General features: G+C 38.5%; 1 protein-coding gene across 3 annotated transcripts in view; it reads left to right on the forward strand.

Annotated features, from left to right (window-relative positions):
- myo5b (myosin VB) overlaps window positions 1-13,991 on the forward strand; it is a 75,603-nt gene that overhangs the window by 53,488 nt on the left and 8,124 nt on the right. For 2 of the 3 annotated variants that reach the window (XM_058415712.1, XM_058415713.1), the window contains exons 23-37: window positions 510-603; window positions 2,376-2,521; window positions 3,684-3,803; window positions 3,952-4,086; window positions 4,940-4,999; window positions 6,104-6,343; window positions 8,863-8,957; window positions 9,851-9,928; window positions 10,211-10,409; window positions 10,657-10,750; window positions 10,842-10,973; window positions 11,070-11,221; window positions 11,709-11,798; window positions 11,882-12,032; window positions 12,164-12,449. In XM_058415712.1, coding sequence (XP_058271695.1) covers window positions 510-603; window positions 2,376-2,521; window positions 3,684-3,803; window positions 3,952-4,086; window positions 4,940-4,999; window positions 6,104-6,343; window positions 8,863-8,957; window positions 9,851-9,928; window positions 10,211-10,409; window positions 10,657-10,750; window positions 10,842-10,973; window positions 11,070-11,221; window positions 11,709-11,798; window positions 11,882-12,032; window positions 12,164-12,449 — 2,072 coding nt within the window. The remainder of the gene's footprint in view (window positions 1-509; window positions 604-2,375; window positions 2,522-3,683; window positions 3,804-3,951; window positions 4,087-4,939; window positions 5,000-6,103; window positions 6,344-8,862; window positions 8,958-9,850; window positions 9,929-10,210; window positions 10,410-10,656; window positions 10,751-10,841; window positions 10,974-11,069; window positions 11,222-11,708; window positions 11,799-11,881; window positions 12,033-12,163; window positions 12,450-13,991) is intronic. The other variant, XM_058415714.1, reaches the window with a different exon arrangement.

Genomic DNA, 13,991 nt, shown 5'->3' on the forward strand with positions numbered 1-13,991 from the left:
ACAGCAAAAATGCTTCATGTAGAGATGGGATTTGTTGCGTTACTTCTGTTGTTAGTTAATTTCATATTTATTACTAATTTGGGGCTTATTTTCTTTGGTTTCTTATACTTTTCCCACCACAGATGGGAAATATAAACCAAATGATATGTGGTTTATTAACATTTTTTTTATATCACAAATCGACTCTACACTGAACAGCGCAGAAATAAAGCAGATGAAACTTTAATATAAACTAAGTATCATATGTCTCAGTCCAGCTTTGTTATTCTCCTGTTGTCTCATGTCTCATGACACAGGATATAAGCAGAATAGCCTTTTTTCCCCTCTCAGAACGGTTTCCACTATAATTTGTCATCAATAGACACACATTTCTAAATCCTTCAGATGGAAATCTTCCTGATGATCCACTTTTATGATAACATCGCCAAAGCCAGTCATTATTGTGAAAGTCAGTTGATGAGCCACTTGAGAGTGCAGTGCTGATGAAGGCTATGTTCTGCCCTTTTCAGAGAGTCCAGGAGCTGGAGAAAGAAAACACTCTGCTGAAGGAGGAGAAAGAAGAGATGAACCAAAAGATCCTTCGCCAATCACAGAGCTCTGGAGGTGAGTTTCACATGTCACTGCACCTGTCTCTGAACGCAAACCCCGTCTGTGGAGTATTGTATGAACTGCCCCGAGGGCTGGGCTGCTGTTGTTTCCCCACACAAGAGGGGTCTCTGTGCAGAAGTAGGACAAGAGAGAGACGCTGCATTGAGTTTCAGAGAAGGAATGCAGGACACCTTTTTACCTACTCTTAAGCTGAGCATTATTTTGGGCTGCTTCACAGGCAACAACGATTCTCGAAACCAAAGGTTAGGCCTTTTAAATTGAAATAAACATTCTCTGTGTTCAGCTTTTTTCCCTAATGTTTCCGAAAATTCTTATTGAAGCCAGCCGAACTATTTTTATGCTTGGACAACGCTTCAGTAATGGTCATAAGGCCTTGGAATCGCTGCTGAATAACTTTATTTAATTATAGACTCAGGTCATGGATCTGAAATGAAGACTGTTTTACTCGATTGGGTTATCTCCAATCTCTTAGCTTCTGGCTGTTCTGATTAAATATTAAAAGTCACAAGATGATGATGTTCTTTTGAGGTGATTTTGTTAAAAAAGGGCTTTATTGTGAAGCTAGCAGAGAATAAAAAAGGTTTAGTTTACAGTTAGCCCTTTATATGTGTGTGTGTGTGTGTGTGTGTGTGTGTGTGTGTGTATGTGTGTGTGTGTATGTGTGTGTGTGTGTGTGTGTGTGTGTGTGTGTGTGTATGTGTGTGTGTGTGTGTGTGTGTGTGTATGTGTGTGTGTGTGTGTATGTGTGTGTGTATGTGTGTGTGTGTGAGTGCACATGGGGGGGGATTTACCCCTATAGGTTAAGTCTTATGTAACATGGTCACATTGTAATATTGAGTTTTGTCATGTATAAATTCTGGGGGAAACAGAAAAAGATCAAATGTAAGAAATAATACACTATTTAGTACAAAGTATGAAGAATTGAAGTTTAAGAGAGATTCAATTTCTAGTCTCTTTAAAATTCCCTGAGATTAACAGAAGGAAGGATGAAAGCATTGACTTTAGTTAAAGCCCTAACAAATTGCCTTAAATTTCCGCTTATATATCTTTGGTGTGAACAGGTGCTGTTTTCAGTACAGGCAAAATTCTTGTTTGTGGTAAACACACACACAAGCGCACACACACACACATGTACACACACAAACTTCAAATGTGCTGAAAGACAAGCCAAGACAAAAACTAAATTAATCTACACCAGTGTGTGCCAGTAAAATACAGTGCAGTACAATACAAACATAAATGACCAACACCTAGTACATTAATGTGCTGATTAGTACAATGTGAAAATACAAGACATTTTCTTTCTGTTATCATTTGGGAAATAGGTGAAATATTTCCAGTAATATTATTCTCCTGCCTGTTTTCATCATCATCATCTATTAACTTATCATTCTTCTATTTTATTATGCAATCAGAATTTATGATTAGATGCCAGTCTGTTAAATGCGAGGGTCAAAGTTTACTCATAAATTTGTCACAACTCACGTCATGTCATAAAAGTCTTGAGTATTAGTGCAATTATGGTTTGATAAGGACCGTTAAATGGGCTTTTAAAGCATTGTTTCTCTGTATATCATGGTGAGGACACCTTTACAGTGTAACACCTTACATGTTCACCTTAAGATAATAAATAATGTGCAGGGATTCATTTAAAATGTCTTATAACATCAAAGCAATTCAGATTTTTCTAGAAGCTGAGAACAATATTAATTGATATACTGTAAGTGTTTAAATAAGTGTTAAAATGGTGTGCGTTTGTGTTGCAGGTAAGGGCGGCAGTTTGTCTCAGAAAGAGTCTAGTCTCCAGGCCGAGCTGGATGATGAGAGGCTGCGCTATCAGAACCTGCTGAAGGAGTTTTCCAGGCTGGAGCAGAGATATGAAAACCTACAGGAAGAGGCCACTTATGCCAAAGTAACGTATACCATATGTGATTTGATTCGTTTTGATATATAGGATGTTGTTTCTGGCATCATGAACAGACTCTGTTCATGCTGCCAGAAACAACGTCCTGGGATGAAAGTTCTGTCTTTCTGAATTAGCTGGATTTCCTCCATCTATTCTGATGGATGGATGGATGGATGGATGGCTCCATGCTTGTTTTGAAACACCCACTTTTTATAAGCCATTTGTATTCTTATGCATGTTACCAAAGTCTCATACACACACCATATGTTATCATATCTAAAATAACGCTTTATTTGTGTGGTCTTGTATGATGGATTCTCAGATAATAATAAACTCTCCTGTCTGTTCTTGCTCTAGCATTCAGGGCTTCTAGACTACACACATGTTTTAAAGATGTGTAGAGCTTTCTGGCAAAATCCTAATATGTCTTTAATTCTACAAGTTTTTCCCCAATTTTGCTCATTTGCCAGTTCACCAGCCCTTATCATAAAAATAATAAAGGTGAAGGCTAACATGTGCTTACTCCAAGACATGTGAAGCCAGCCGCCACCCCCCCTCAGTGCTGTATCACAGGAAACACTGTGAATACACTCTGAGGCACATCTGTGCTCTTCAGCATGCATTTACATTTCTGGCATTTGGCAGATGCCCTTATCCAGACCTTTCCTAAGCTACCACATCCTTGCATACCACATCTATGAGCTCACAGATGTCCGTGATTTGCTAACATGTCACTGTGATTGGAAATTATTGGCATACTCTCTCTCTCTCTCTTTCTCACTCTCTCTCTCTCTCGCTCTCTCTCTCTCTCTCTCTCCCCCATGTCGTACAGAGAGCAATGCCAATTTTGCTTCCTTGGCTACCTGCTGTGGATGGCTGTGGCATCATCTGGATTTGACCTGAATTTATAAATATTTATGCTAAATAATTCATGTAGTTGCTTTGACAAGTACAATAACAAAAACAAATACACTGAAAGTACATTAACAAATACAAATGTGTGTTCTTCCATTAGGTTCATGCAGAAATGATATGTAAATTATTTATGAGCTTAGTTGTATTCGCTAAAGAACTTGCTGGAGTATTGTAAATAAATTAAAGTACTCAAAAGTAATGGCACCATGTCCTAATTCCTAACATCTCCCTCTCTTGCACTCTCTTCCTGTAGTTTGTTCCAGGCCATCGGAGGAGCCCATCTATCCAAAGCAGCTTGGGCTCTGATTCCACCTTCCCCTCCATCTCTATGTCTGAAGTGGGAGACACTGAGGACACCATTCAGCAGGTGGAGGTATGGCTGATTCTCTGCCTTTTACCCATTAAGGCTGACCATATATATAGACGTCATGAACTTTAAACCATCGTCCATTTCATGAGATTAAGTCTGCCTTTTTAAATGAGTTGAATAAGTCTAACTGTTATACTTTATCTCTGTACAGGACATGGGACTGGAGAAGGCAGCTAACGACATCAGTGTATTCATGAAACTGCAGAAAAGAGTGCGAGAGCTGGAGCAGGAGAGGAAGAGACTCCAGACCAACCTGGAGAAGATGGAGGAGCTCAACAAGCAAAAAGTTAGTGGCATGCACACACTAAAGCTGAGTCAAACACTAACACTAAAGCTGAGTCAAAGGTTAAGTTCACATTTATACCTGGAACATTTCTTTATTTTGTACGCCAAAGCAGTAAATTAGACGCACAACTTAATATTTCAGTTTGTGATGATGATGATGAACTGAGGATATTAAATGACAGGTCAAATGTGAATTTATTTTATCATTGTAGAAATTTATATTTTAGTTTTCAATTAATTATTTATAGCCATGTTTTGGTCCATTTACTGTATTCTGTAGTTCCTCATTTTATTGTAGTAATCAGCAATTCTCATAATAATTATTTCTGATTAAGATTCCATTTGTTACAAGCACTAAATGTACTAACCAAAAATCAAAAGAAAATTTATTGTGTATTTAATATTCCTGTCAAATGCCATTATAGAATTTTTGAGTAAATTGTTACATTTTAAATATTATTTTTAATTTTTTTTTTTTTTTTTTTTTTTTTTTTTTTTTTTTTTTACATATCAGCCCAAAACAAGATCAGGCATCAGTCATGTCTTGTAACTAGATTAGGGGGGAAAAAGAATTTTCACTGAACCAATTCTTTAACTTTTTTTTTATTCTACATTTTTAATCTCTATGAAGAAGGGTAAGCATCCTTTTAACAATAAAGCATGGCAGTGTCAGAATTAAATAATGTGTAAACTTTGCTAGCAGTTATTGTTTACCTTTGGACTTTGTCATCGCTTGGCACATGGTGATAAGTATTTATCAGATTGATAAATATCCTCACAGGACAGACATCTCCTGTCTTATCACTATAAATTTGTCTAAAGTTTTTTTAAATTTTTTCCCTCTGATCTCTCAGGCGAACAGCTCGACGTCAGAGACAGACACAAATGCAGATCTGGCATACAACAGTCTCAAGGTTTACACACACACACACACACACACAAACATCTTTCTTTTAGACTGACAGCCACTCGACATGTCTGTGCTCGTGTTAATTGATTTGTGCTGCACTTTGGCTGCGCTGGTGCTGCTGACTCTGCTGCCTATCAGACTCTGGGTGAGTTGGAAGCACGGTGAAAAATGTCGACCTAGAGAAAGGATTTTTATTCTTTTTTAAATGGTTTCAAATTTGCAGATGTAGTATAAATTTGTGCATGGTGAGAGCATGGCTAACAGTGATGGTCTAAATGACAAAATAAATCAGGGTTTAAATGGAGAGCTGTATCTGTCAGGACATTACTACTCGTTACTTTGTCTGAGTATAGAATTAAGGAAGTTTTAACGTTTTATTGGAGTTGCCAAAGCTCTTTGCACTGTGGAATCCTGTTGTGAGCTGAGCATTTAATTAGTCTGCTTTAAAGAGGCAGGCTGCAGATGTTGTCTGAGTTTTCAACTGGAGCTAACAGCTAGCTGTTTGTCTAAATCATCACACACTCGCCTATAATGTATAATACACTACCAGGGATGAAAACAAACAGAACTAAAAATCTCATTCAGCAGATAGTTTGGTGTCACTCTGCACCAGCGTCAGGTGGTGACTGGCCTCCACTCTGTGGGAGAATATTTGATGTTTCAGAGGATAAAATAAATTGTATTTTTATATATATATATATATGTATATATATTTATATATATATATATATATATATATATATATATATATATATATATATATATATATATATATATATATATATATATTTTTTTTTTTTTTTTTTAAACATTTTTAAGGCTTGTTATAATATTTTACTGAACTAGTTATGTAGCAGTGGTATTATCGAATCAGCTTTGTCATATGCAAAGGCATGTTTTTATTTACATTTGTTTTAATTCTGCTCGAAGTGAACGATGATGGACAGATTTAAGCAGAAGACAGATGGACGGTTTAGTTTCTCTTCCTCAGTCATACTCACACACACACCTGTATGCAAAATTATATTTCACAGTATGAAGTCAATCATTTGTATTCTGTCTTTGCTCCTTTTCTGAAATTGTTTTTTTTTTTTTCTTTCCTGTGCAGAGGCAGGAGCTGGAGTCTGAGAACAAGAAGCTGAAGAACGATCTGAATGAGCTGAGAAAATCGCTGGCAGATCGAGCCTCTGAGGACAGCTCATCCAACGAACTGCAGGACAGCTACAATGTTCTGCTCAATCAGCTCAAATCAGCCAACGAGGAGCTGGACATACGCAAAGAAGAGGTTCTTATGCTAAAAACACAGATCGTCAGCAGTGCCCAGCCATCAGAAAACACCAATCACGTTGTGAGTCTGAATATGATGGAGGTGTTTCTGAAGTGGGGAAAATCAGGATTTAGGAGTTTTGTACCACGGAGTATGTTTAGCACTGTCAGATCATACTGAATATGTGTGGTATTGTGGGGAGGGTCCATCTAGGACAGTTGGACAGTTTTTATTGAAAAAATGTATTAAAAAGTATTAAGGAAAAAAATCCATTCATATTTAAAGGATAAATTGGTAACATTTTCTTTCCCTAGCATTGTCCCCAGATTTAACCCAAGACAAAAACTGTAGTGTGTAAATTAGATGGAAAACTACAGCATATCAAATTGGCAATTTACTATAGGTTCATGTGATTGCTTTATTTCTGTAATGCATAGTCATAGACTGAGAAATGTGATTTTTTGTCACATCCTTTATGTAATGAAATAATGATTTTGTGAAGAAAGGAAAGAAATGGTTATTTCCAGTCCAGTTTATAGAAATGCAGAGTGATGTGTGATGATAATTGTATACCCCTGTTAGATTTGCCTGGTATATTTTTATCCAGTACACATTCCTCTGCATTTATCTGTTGGATTGGAGTTTGATGAATCACTTCAGCACTACAGGGTTTATTCTGATTTCAGGGACGCCTTTAATATTTCACAGACTTGATCAATGTCCAGTCACTCAGATTTCATGTCATTATGCAGTCCATTAGTCTGCCATCAGGAGCTGGATAATGAAGAAGGCCCCTGTAGATAGGAGGAGAAGTGCAGCACTGCTGAGGGTACAGTGTTGCATCACTACAGCATCAGTGCACAGCTCATGTCGGCTTTCATTATGTTTAGAGTGAAGTTTAGTAGGCCTCCCAGAGAGCTTCTTTACTTTCTGCTTAGGCTCATTCTTTCATTTCTTTCAACTTTTATCCTTTAACAGTTTTTCTAATAAGAGCAGAATGATGAACAGTAGTGGGCGAGTTCATTGTAAACAAGGTAACAGGTTTCCGGAAGTTACTCTTTGTTTTTTTTTTTTCACGTGCATTATGGTCATTTTTTGAAGCACACAGAGCATTATCAAAATTTTACTAATTACAAAATGTCATTAATTAGCCTCCTGGTAGTCCAGCGACAGGAACCCGCACTCTTACTGCCACGGCTCTGGTTCGATTCCCAGAAAGGGTGCTAACCCAGACACTGAAGAGTTAACTTTTAGTGCCGGTCCCAAGTCCAGATTCAATGGGAGAGTTGCGTCAGGAAGGGCATCTGGTGTTAAACCTGTGCCAAATTGAAACATGCGGACCAGATGATCCGCTGTGGTAATAATTAATTAATAATTAAAATTAATTATTAATTTTTTATTAATTATTATTATTATTATAGAATTTATTTTTTGTTTGTTTATTTTTTTGTTTTTTAATTGAATGGCTTTATTTATCTCCATAAATAAAAAACAAGGAGATCTTTTAAACAATGTTAAAAGCTTGGAGTAAAAAGGAATAAAGGAATAAAATCTTACTGGCTCCAGGAAACAGTCAAGATATAATTGTTTACAAAAATAATGAGCCAAATATTTGATTTAATGGCCATGAAATTTGTTTTGGAAATTAAAGTTACACCTGACTGCAAAAACATTTAAGAAGCCGTGCACTAGGAGGCGATCTAATATAGTGTACGATTCAAGTCCCCAGAGATTAAAAGATTACACAAACTCAGATTTATTGACTAACTGGTGATAAGAGCAGATGCACAGACTCAAAGTTATAGACAGATTGTTGAGTGTTAGATAAGACAGTTCAATAAGGCAGCCAGGATCCGATTCTTGTCTTGGGATTTGTTTATCTGGTATCTGGACGAAGTTCACATCACGCATATGGTCTTTTCTTCCTCTCTTTTTAATGGTTCCACTTCCATTTTATGTTTTTGTTCAAGTTGCAGCATGGCTTGTTAATACAATCACTATAACTTAAACAGTTCTTAGTGTGAACAATACCTTTAATTAAAGAGAACCGATTAATACCATTTACAGATTTCAAGACATCTTAAAAATAAAGACCTGTTAAAACCTGTTGCTTTAGATACCTTTCATGACTAAAAACACTGCCAAGAACTAATTCTTTTATAACATGTGGCTATTTGATTGACATTGCAGCTGAGCAATCACAGAGTTTACTTGAAGCCTGCTAGCAAAGAGTGTCATGTTTAATTAATAACTGACTAATAAGCTTTAAAACTATTACTAGTTATTGTATGTCATATCTGCAAGACCCTGTGTAAAAGTTTGTACTTCGGAAGCTAATTGCATATATTCATGCTTAATGGAAGCACGGATAACGCAATAGATTAAAATCCTCAAGATTCTGAGGGTTGTGGCCAGAAAATTATCAATATTATCAGATCAACTTTAAGAACATTGTGCATGGATCTCATTTATTTATTCATTAAGAGGTCAGTTTAGTATTATAACTTAGCGACTCTTTTTGAGTACCCTAATTACCCTGTACAGAATTTTTTGTAAGTGGTATAGACTCTCACTATATACCTGCTATTCTGTCCCACCAGAACTCCAACAACATTACTGATTGGGAAAACGACAAAAAGCCTGTGGACAAGGAGGAGGTTCTACAGGCCTACCAGGGTCTCAGTGAGTCCAAGAGGTGATTCAGATAAATCTGCTTTATTATTTGTTTAATAATGTTCACAATGTGTGTATGTAATGATGTTTCAGTATGTATGTGTCTGCACACTTTAGCTAAAAACTGGGATTAATCCCAAAGAGAGCAAACAAGACCTCATTTTTACGAAGTATACAGCTAAATGTAGACAGGGTTTGAACATTATATATTGTATCAGTAGAGTCCAGCAGAGTACACTATGTTAGTGAATTAGTTGAAGAGGAAAAACATGAATTTGATTAAAATGACGGTATAATCCTGTGGAAACTGGATGGACACAAATGAGCAGTTTCATGCGTCTAACACTGAAGGCTGGTTCAGCCTTCATCAGAAGTTCTTCTGGTCTCCTGAGTAGCTGTCAGGACAGTGGAGAGCTAGCAAGAGGGTGAGAACTGACACATAACCAACTTATGCGAAAATGAAATATTCATGGTAAAGGGATTTATAACTCCTTCAGACTGTCAGCTATACTACACAGGATTTAGGTACACACATCACAGACGGCAGTGATGGATGGCATGTGTAAACATTTCTGAAATGCTTTCATGCCTTACTTACACCTTGCATTAATGTCTGTTTTCCTTTTCTTTGGGTTTTTTTTTCTTTTTGGGCTTTTCTGGTCTCCCTGCAGGTGTAGTTTGGGTGCTGTGAACTGCCAGAAAGGCTGAGATGTTTATAGTGTACATAGAACAAATGTTAAAGCAGACAAAAAAAACATGTGCATGTATCATCATTTTGGGATGGGAATGAGAAAATACTTTTTACAATCTTCTTTGCCCAAATAACCCTTTTCTCTTAATTGCTTTTTTCTCTTTCTTCTCCCCTTCTTTCTGACTCTCTGCTTCTGCCTCACCTCCTTCTCGCTCGGACACCAGTAAAAGAAACGACTGGTGTTATTTGAACGAAGACGGGGAGCTTGGCCTGGCCTATCAGGGGCTAAAACAAGTAGCCAGGTTGTGCTTTTGTGCTGTGGTTTTCTGCTATCTTCACCCTCAGCTAACCTCAGTTCACTTTTTTATTTGATAGTATAGCACCTGTAAATGTAATATTTATTTTTAGTCAGGAGCTTTTCTGTGTTTCTTGCATGGGAAATGAGCATCTGGGGTTCTCTCTTTTGTCACTCCTTTTTTGTGATGTAGTGAACACTTTATTTTTGCTGGATCAGTGTGACCTCTCTGTGCATGCAGCATTTATTCAGATTTCTTTATATAACCAATGATTTGCGTGTGTGTCAGGCTGCTGGAGGCACAGCTCCAGTCCCAGAACCGAAAGTACAAGGATGAGCTGGAAGCCCTGCACACGCAGATCGAGGTGATGAAGGAGGATCTGGAGAAGAAGCAGGAGATGCTGAATCACTTCAGCTCCCTGCCCCCTGATGCCCTGGTGGAGTTCAGCATCCAGCAGGAGATCACACGTCTCACCAACGAGAACCTGGTCAGTCACAACTATCTCCTTCACTTAGAATCCAGAAAATTCTATGGATATGAAATTAGAGCTGTGAGATAAACCCCAGTAGATTTATGTGATGGTGTGCAGTTTATAGTCGTACCATATAAACAGGATTGATAAAGATATCCATTTCTATTTTCCAGGTAAAGAAAAACCTAAAGTCTGTGATTGGTTTCATCCCATGATTGTGATGATGATGATGATGATAACAGTGGTGTGTATTGCATTCCAGGACCTCAAGGAGATCATGGAAAAGTTGGAGAAAAATGAGAAGAAACTTAAAAAGCAGCTCAAGATCTACATCAAGAAAGTTCAGGAACTTGAAGGTTCAACTTTTTCCTTTTTGTTGAATTTCTATTATTTACTATTATTTGAGTTGATATTGATGGTAATAACTGATTCGTGTGCGATGTGCAGCATCTCAGGCAGCGGCGAACCGGCCCAGGCTGGTCAGGCAGGTGACACTTCAGAGGAAAGAGAAAGACTTTGAAGGCATGCTGGAGTACCACAAAGACGATGAGGCTCTGCTGATCAGGATGCTTATCACCGGTAAGCTTTGTGACGCATCATGATAAGCTTTGGTAGTGCTTTAACTCGTAACAGATCTTAAACCACCCATGCTGTGTGTGTGTGTTTTGATTTCAGACATGAAGCCCCAGATGGTTTCTGCTACAGTACCTTGTCTCCCAGCATACATCCTCTTCATGTGTATCCGTCATGCAGACTACATCAACGATGACCAGAAAGTGCACTCTCTTCTCACCTCCACCATTAATGCTATCAAGAAGCTTCTCAAGGTAGAGCATCCTGCTTCCTTACAAACAAAGAACAATTATGACAACTTTGCGAAGTGTCAGAGTCCACTATCAATTTTTATTTCATCACTAATGCAGACAAATCATTCTTATCTCAAAACCGCTTCTATCCAAATATACTGTTGTCTGAATAATGTTGTACATCATTCACATCATTGTTGTGAGGTGTAGTGTGTGTGTGTTATTTGTATTTATTTATATATATGCGAATGATGTACAACATGTATCATTTGGTGTCTACTGCAGGCATGCACTGAATTAAAAACTAAACCCTAGTGTCTATGTACACTACACCAAGTGTTTTACAGAAATCATGATGAAACGTTCTTAACAAAATGCAGCAAAACCTTTCAGTTTACATTAAAATTGATTAACTCATCAAAACCATAAATAACATTTTAGTCTTTTGTAACTTCTTACTTCAGCTCACAGATTATTGACATCGTCTATCATTTGCATTGCTCTACAGAAAAACAGTGAAGACTTCGAGATGACGTCTTTCTGGCTGGCCAACACGAGTCGACTGCTGCACTGCCTGAAACAATACAGTGGAGAGGAGGCAAGAAAAAGCCAAACTTATAATTTGTTATAGCATTATCCATAACATGTGCTAACTAAACTTTGTATGATTTTGTTTCACAGACCTTCCTGACCCAGAACACGTCTAAACAGAACGAACACTGCCTGAAGAACTTTGATTTGGCTGAGTACCGGCAGGTTCTGAGTGACCTGGGCATCCAGATCTACCAGCAGCTCATTAGAATTGCAGAGAGCATGCTGCAGCCCATGATCGGTTTGTGCTGTCTTTAATTGCTCTATATATATATATATATATATATATATATATATATATATATTTTTTTTTATTATTATTATTTATTTAAAAAACATCTCAGTCTGACCCCTTCTTCCTCTTAACATTAGTGTCGGCCATGCTAGAGAGCGGCAGTCTGACTGGAGTGAAGCCCCTGGGTTACAGGAACCGCTCGTCCAGTATGGACTGTGTCAGTGGAGGACCGCCAGGTTACACACTGGAGGCTCTGATCCGGCAGCTCAGTCAGTTTCACACACAGATGAGCGAACATGGGCTGGACCCCGAGATCAATCAGCAGGTTGTGCGCCAGCTCTTCTACTGCATCAACGCTGTCTCACTCAACAACCTGCTGCTGCGCAAAGACATGTGCTCCTGGAGCACCGGCATGCAGCTCAGGTACTGAACCATGTGACGCACTGTAATGCAGCTCAGGTACTGAACCATGTGACACACTGTAATGCAGCTCAGGTACTGAACCATGTGACACACTGTAATTCATCTCAGGTACTGAATCATGTGACACACTGTAATTCATCTCAGGTACTGAATCATGTGACACTGTAATTCAGCTCAGGTACTGAATCATGTGACACACTGTAATTCATCTCAGGTACTGAATCATGTGATACACTGTAATGCAGCTCAGGTACTGAACCATGTGACACACTGTAATTCATCTCAGGTACTGAATCATGTGACACACTGTAATGCAGCTCAGGTACCGAATCATGTGACACACTGTAATGCAGCTCAGGTACTGAATCATATGACACACTGTAATGCATCTCAGGTACTGAACCATGTGTCACACTGTAATGCAGCTCAGGTACTGAACCATGTGACACACTGTAATTCATCTCAGGTACTGAATCATGTGATACACTGTAATGCAGCTCAGGTACTGAACCATGTGACACACTGTAATTCATCTCAGGTACTGAATCATGTGACACACTGTAATGCAGCTCAGGTACTGAACCATGTGACACACTGTAATTCATCTCAGGTACTGAATCATGTGACACACTGTAATGCAGCTCAGGTACTGAACCATGTGACACACTGTAATTCATCTCAGGTACTGAATCATGTGACACACTGTAATGCAGCTCAGGTACTGAACCATGTGACACACTGTAATTCATCTCAGGTACTGAATCATGTGACACACTGTAATGCAGCTCAGGTACTGAACCATGTGACACACTGTAATTCATCTCAGGTACTGAATCATGTGACACACTGTAATGCAGCTCAGGTACTGAACCATGTAACGCACTGTAATTCATCTCAGGTACTGAATCATGTGACACTGTAATGCAGCTCAGGCACTGAACCATGTGACACACTGTAATTCATCTCAGGTACTGAATCATGTGACACACTGTAATGCAGCTCAGGTACTGAACCATGTGTCACACTGTAATGCAGCTCAGGTACTGAACCATGTGACACACTGTAATTCAGCTCAGGTACTGAACCATGTGACACACTGTAATGCAGCTCAGGTACCGAATCATGTGACACACTGTAATGCAGCTCAGGTACTGAATCATATGACACACTGTAATGCATCTCAGGTACTGAACCATGTGTCACACTGTAATGCAGCTCAGGTACTGAATAATGTGTCGCACTGTAATGCTGCTCTGGTACTAAACCATATGTCACACTCTAATGCAGCTCAGGTACTGAACCATGTGACACTGTAATGCAGCTCAGGTACTGAACCATGTGACACACTGTAATGCAGCTCAGGTACTGAATAATGTGTCGCACTGTAATGGAGCTCAGGTACTGAATAATGTGTCGCACTGTAATGGAGCTCAGGTACTGAACTATGTGACACACTGTAATGCATCTCAGGTACTGAACCGTGTGTCACACTGTAATGCAGCTCAGGTACTGAACCATGTGTCACTAATGCAGCTCAGGTAC

This window comes from Hemibagrus wyckioides, linkage group LG18 (genome assembly GCF_019097595.1).
Source record: "Hemibagrus wyckioides isolate EC202008001 linkage group LG18, SWU_Hwy_1.0, whole genome shotgun sequence".
NCBI lineage: Eukaryota > Metazoa > Chordata > Actinopteri > Siluriformes > Bagridae > Hemibagrus > Hemibagrus wyckioides.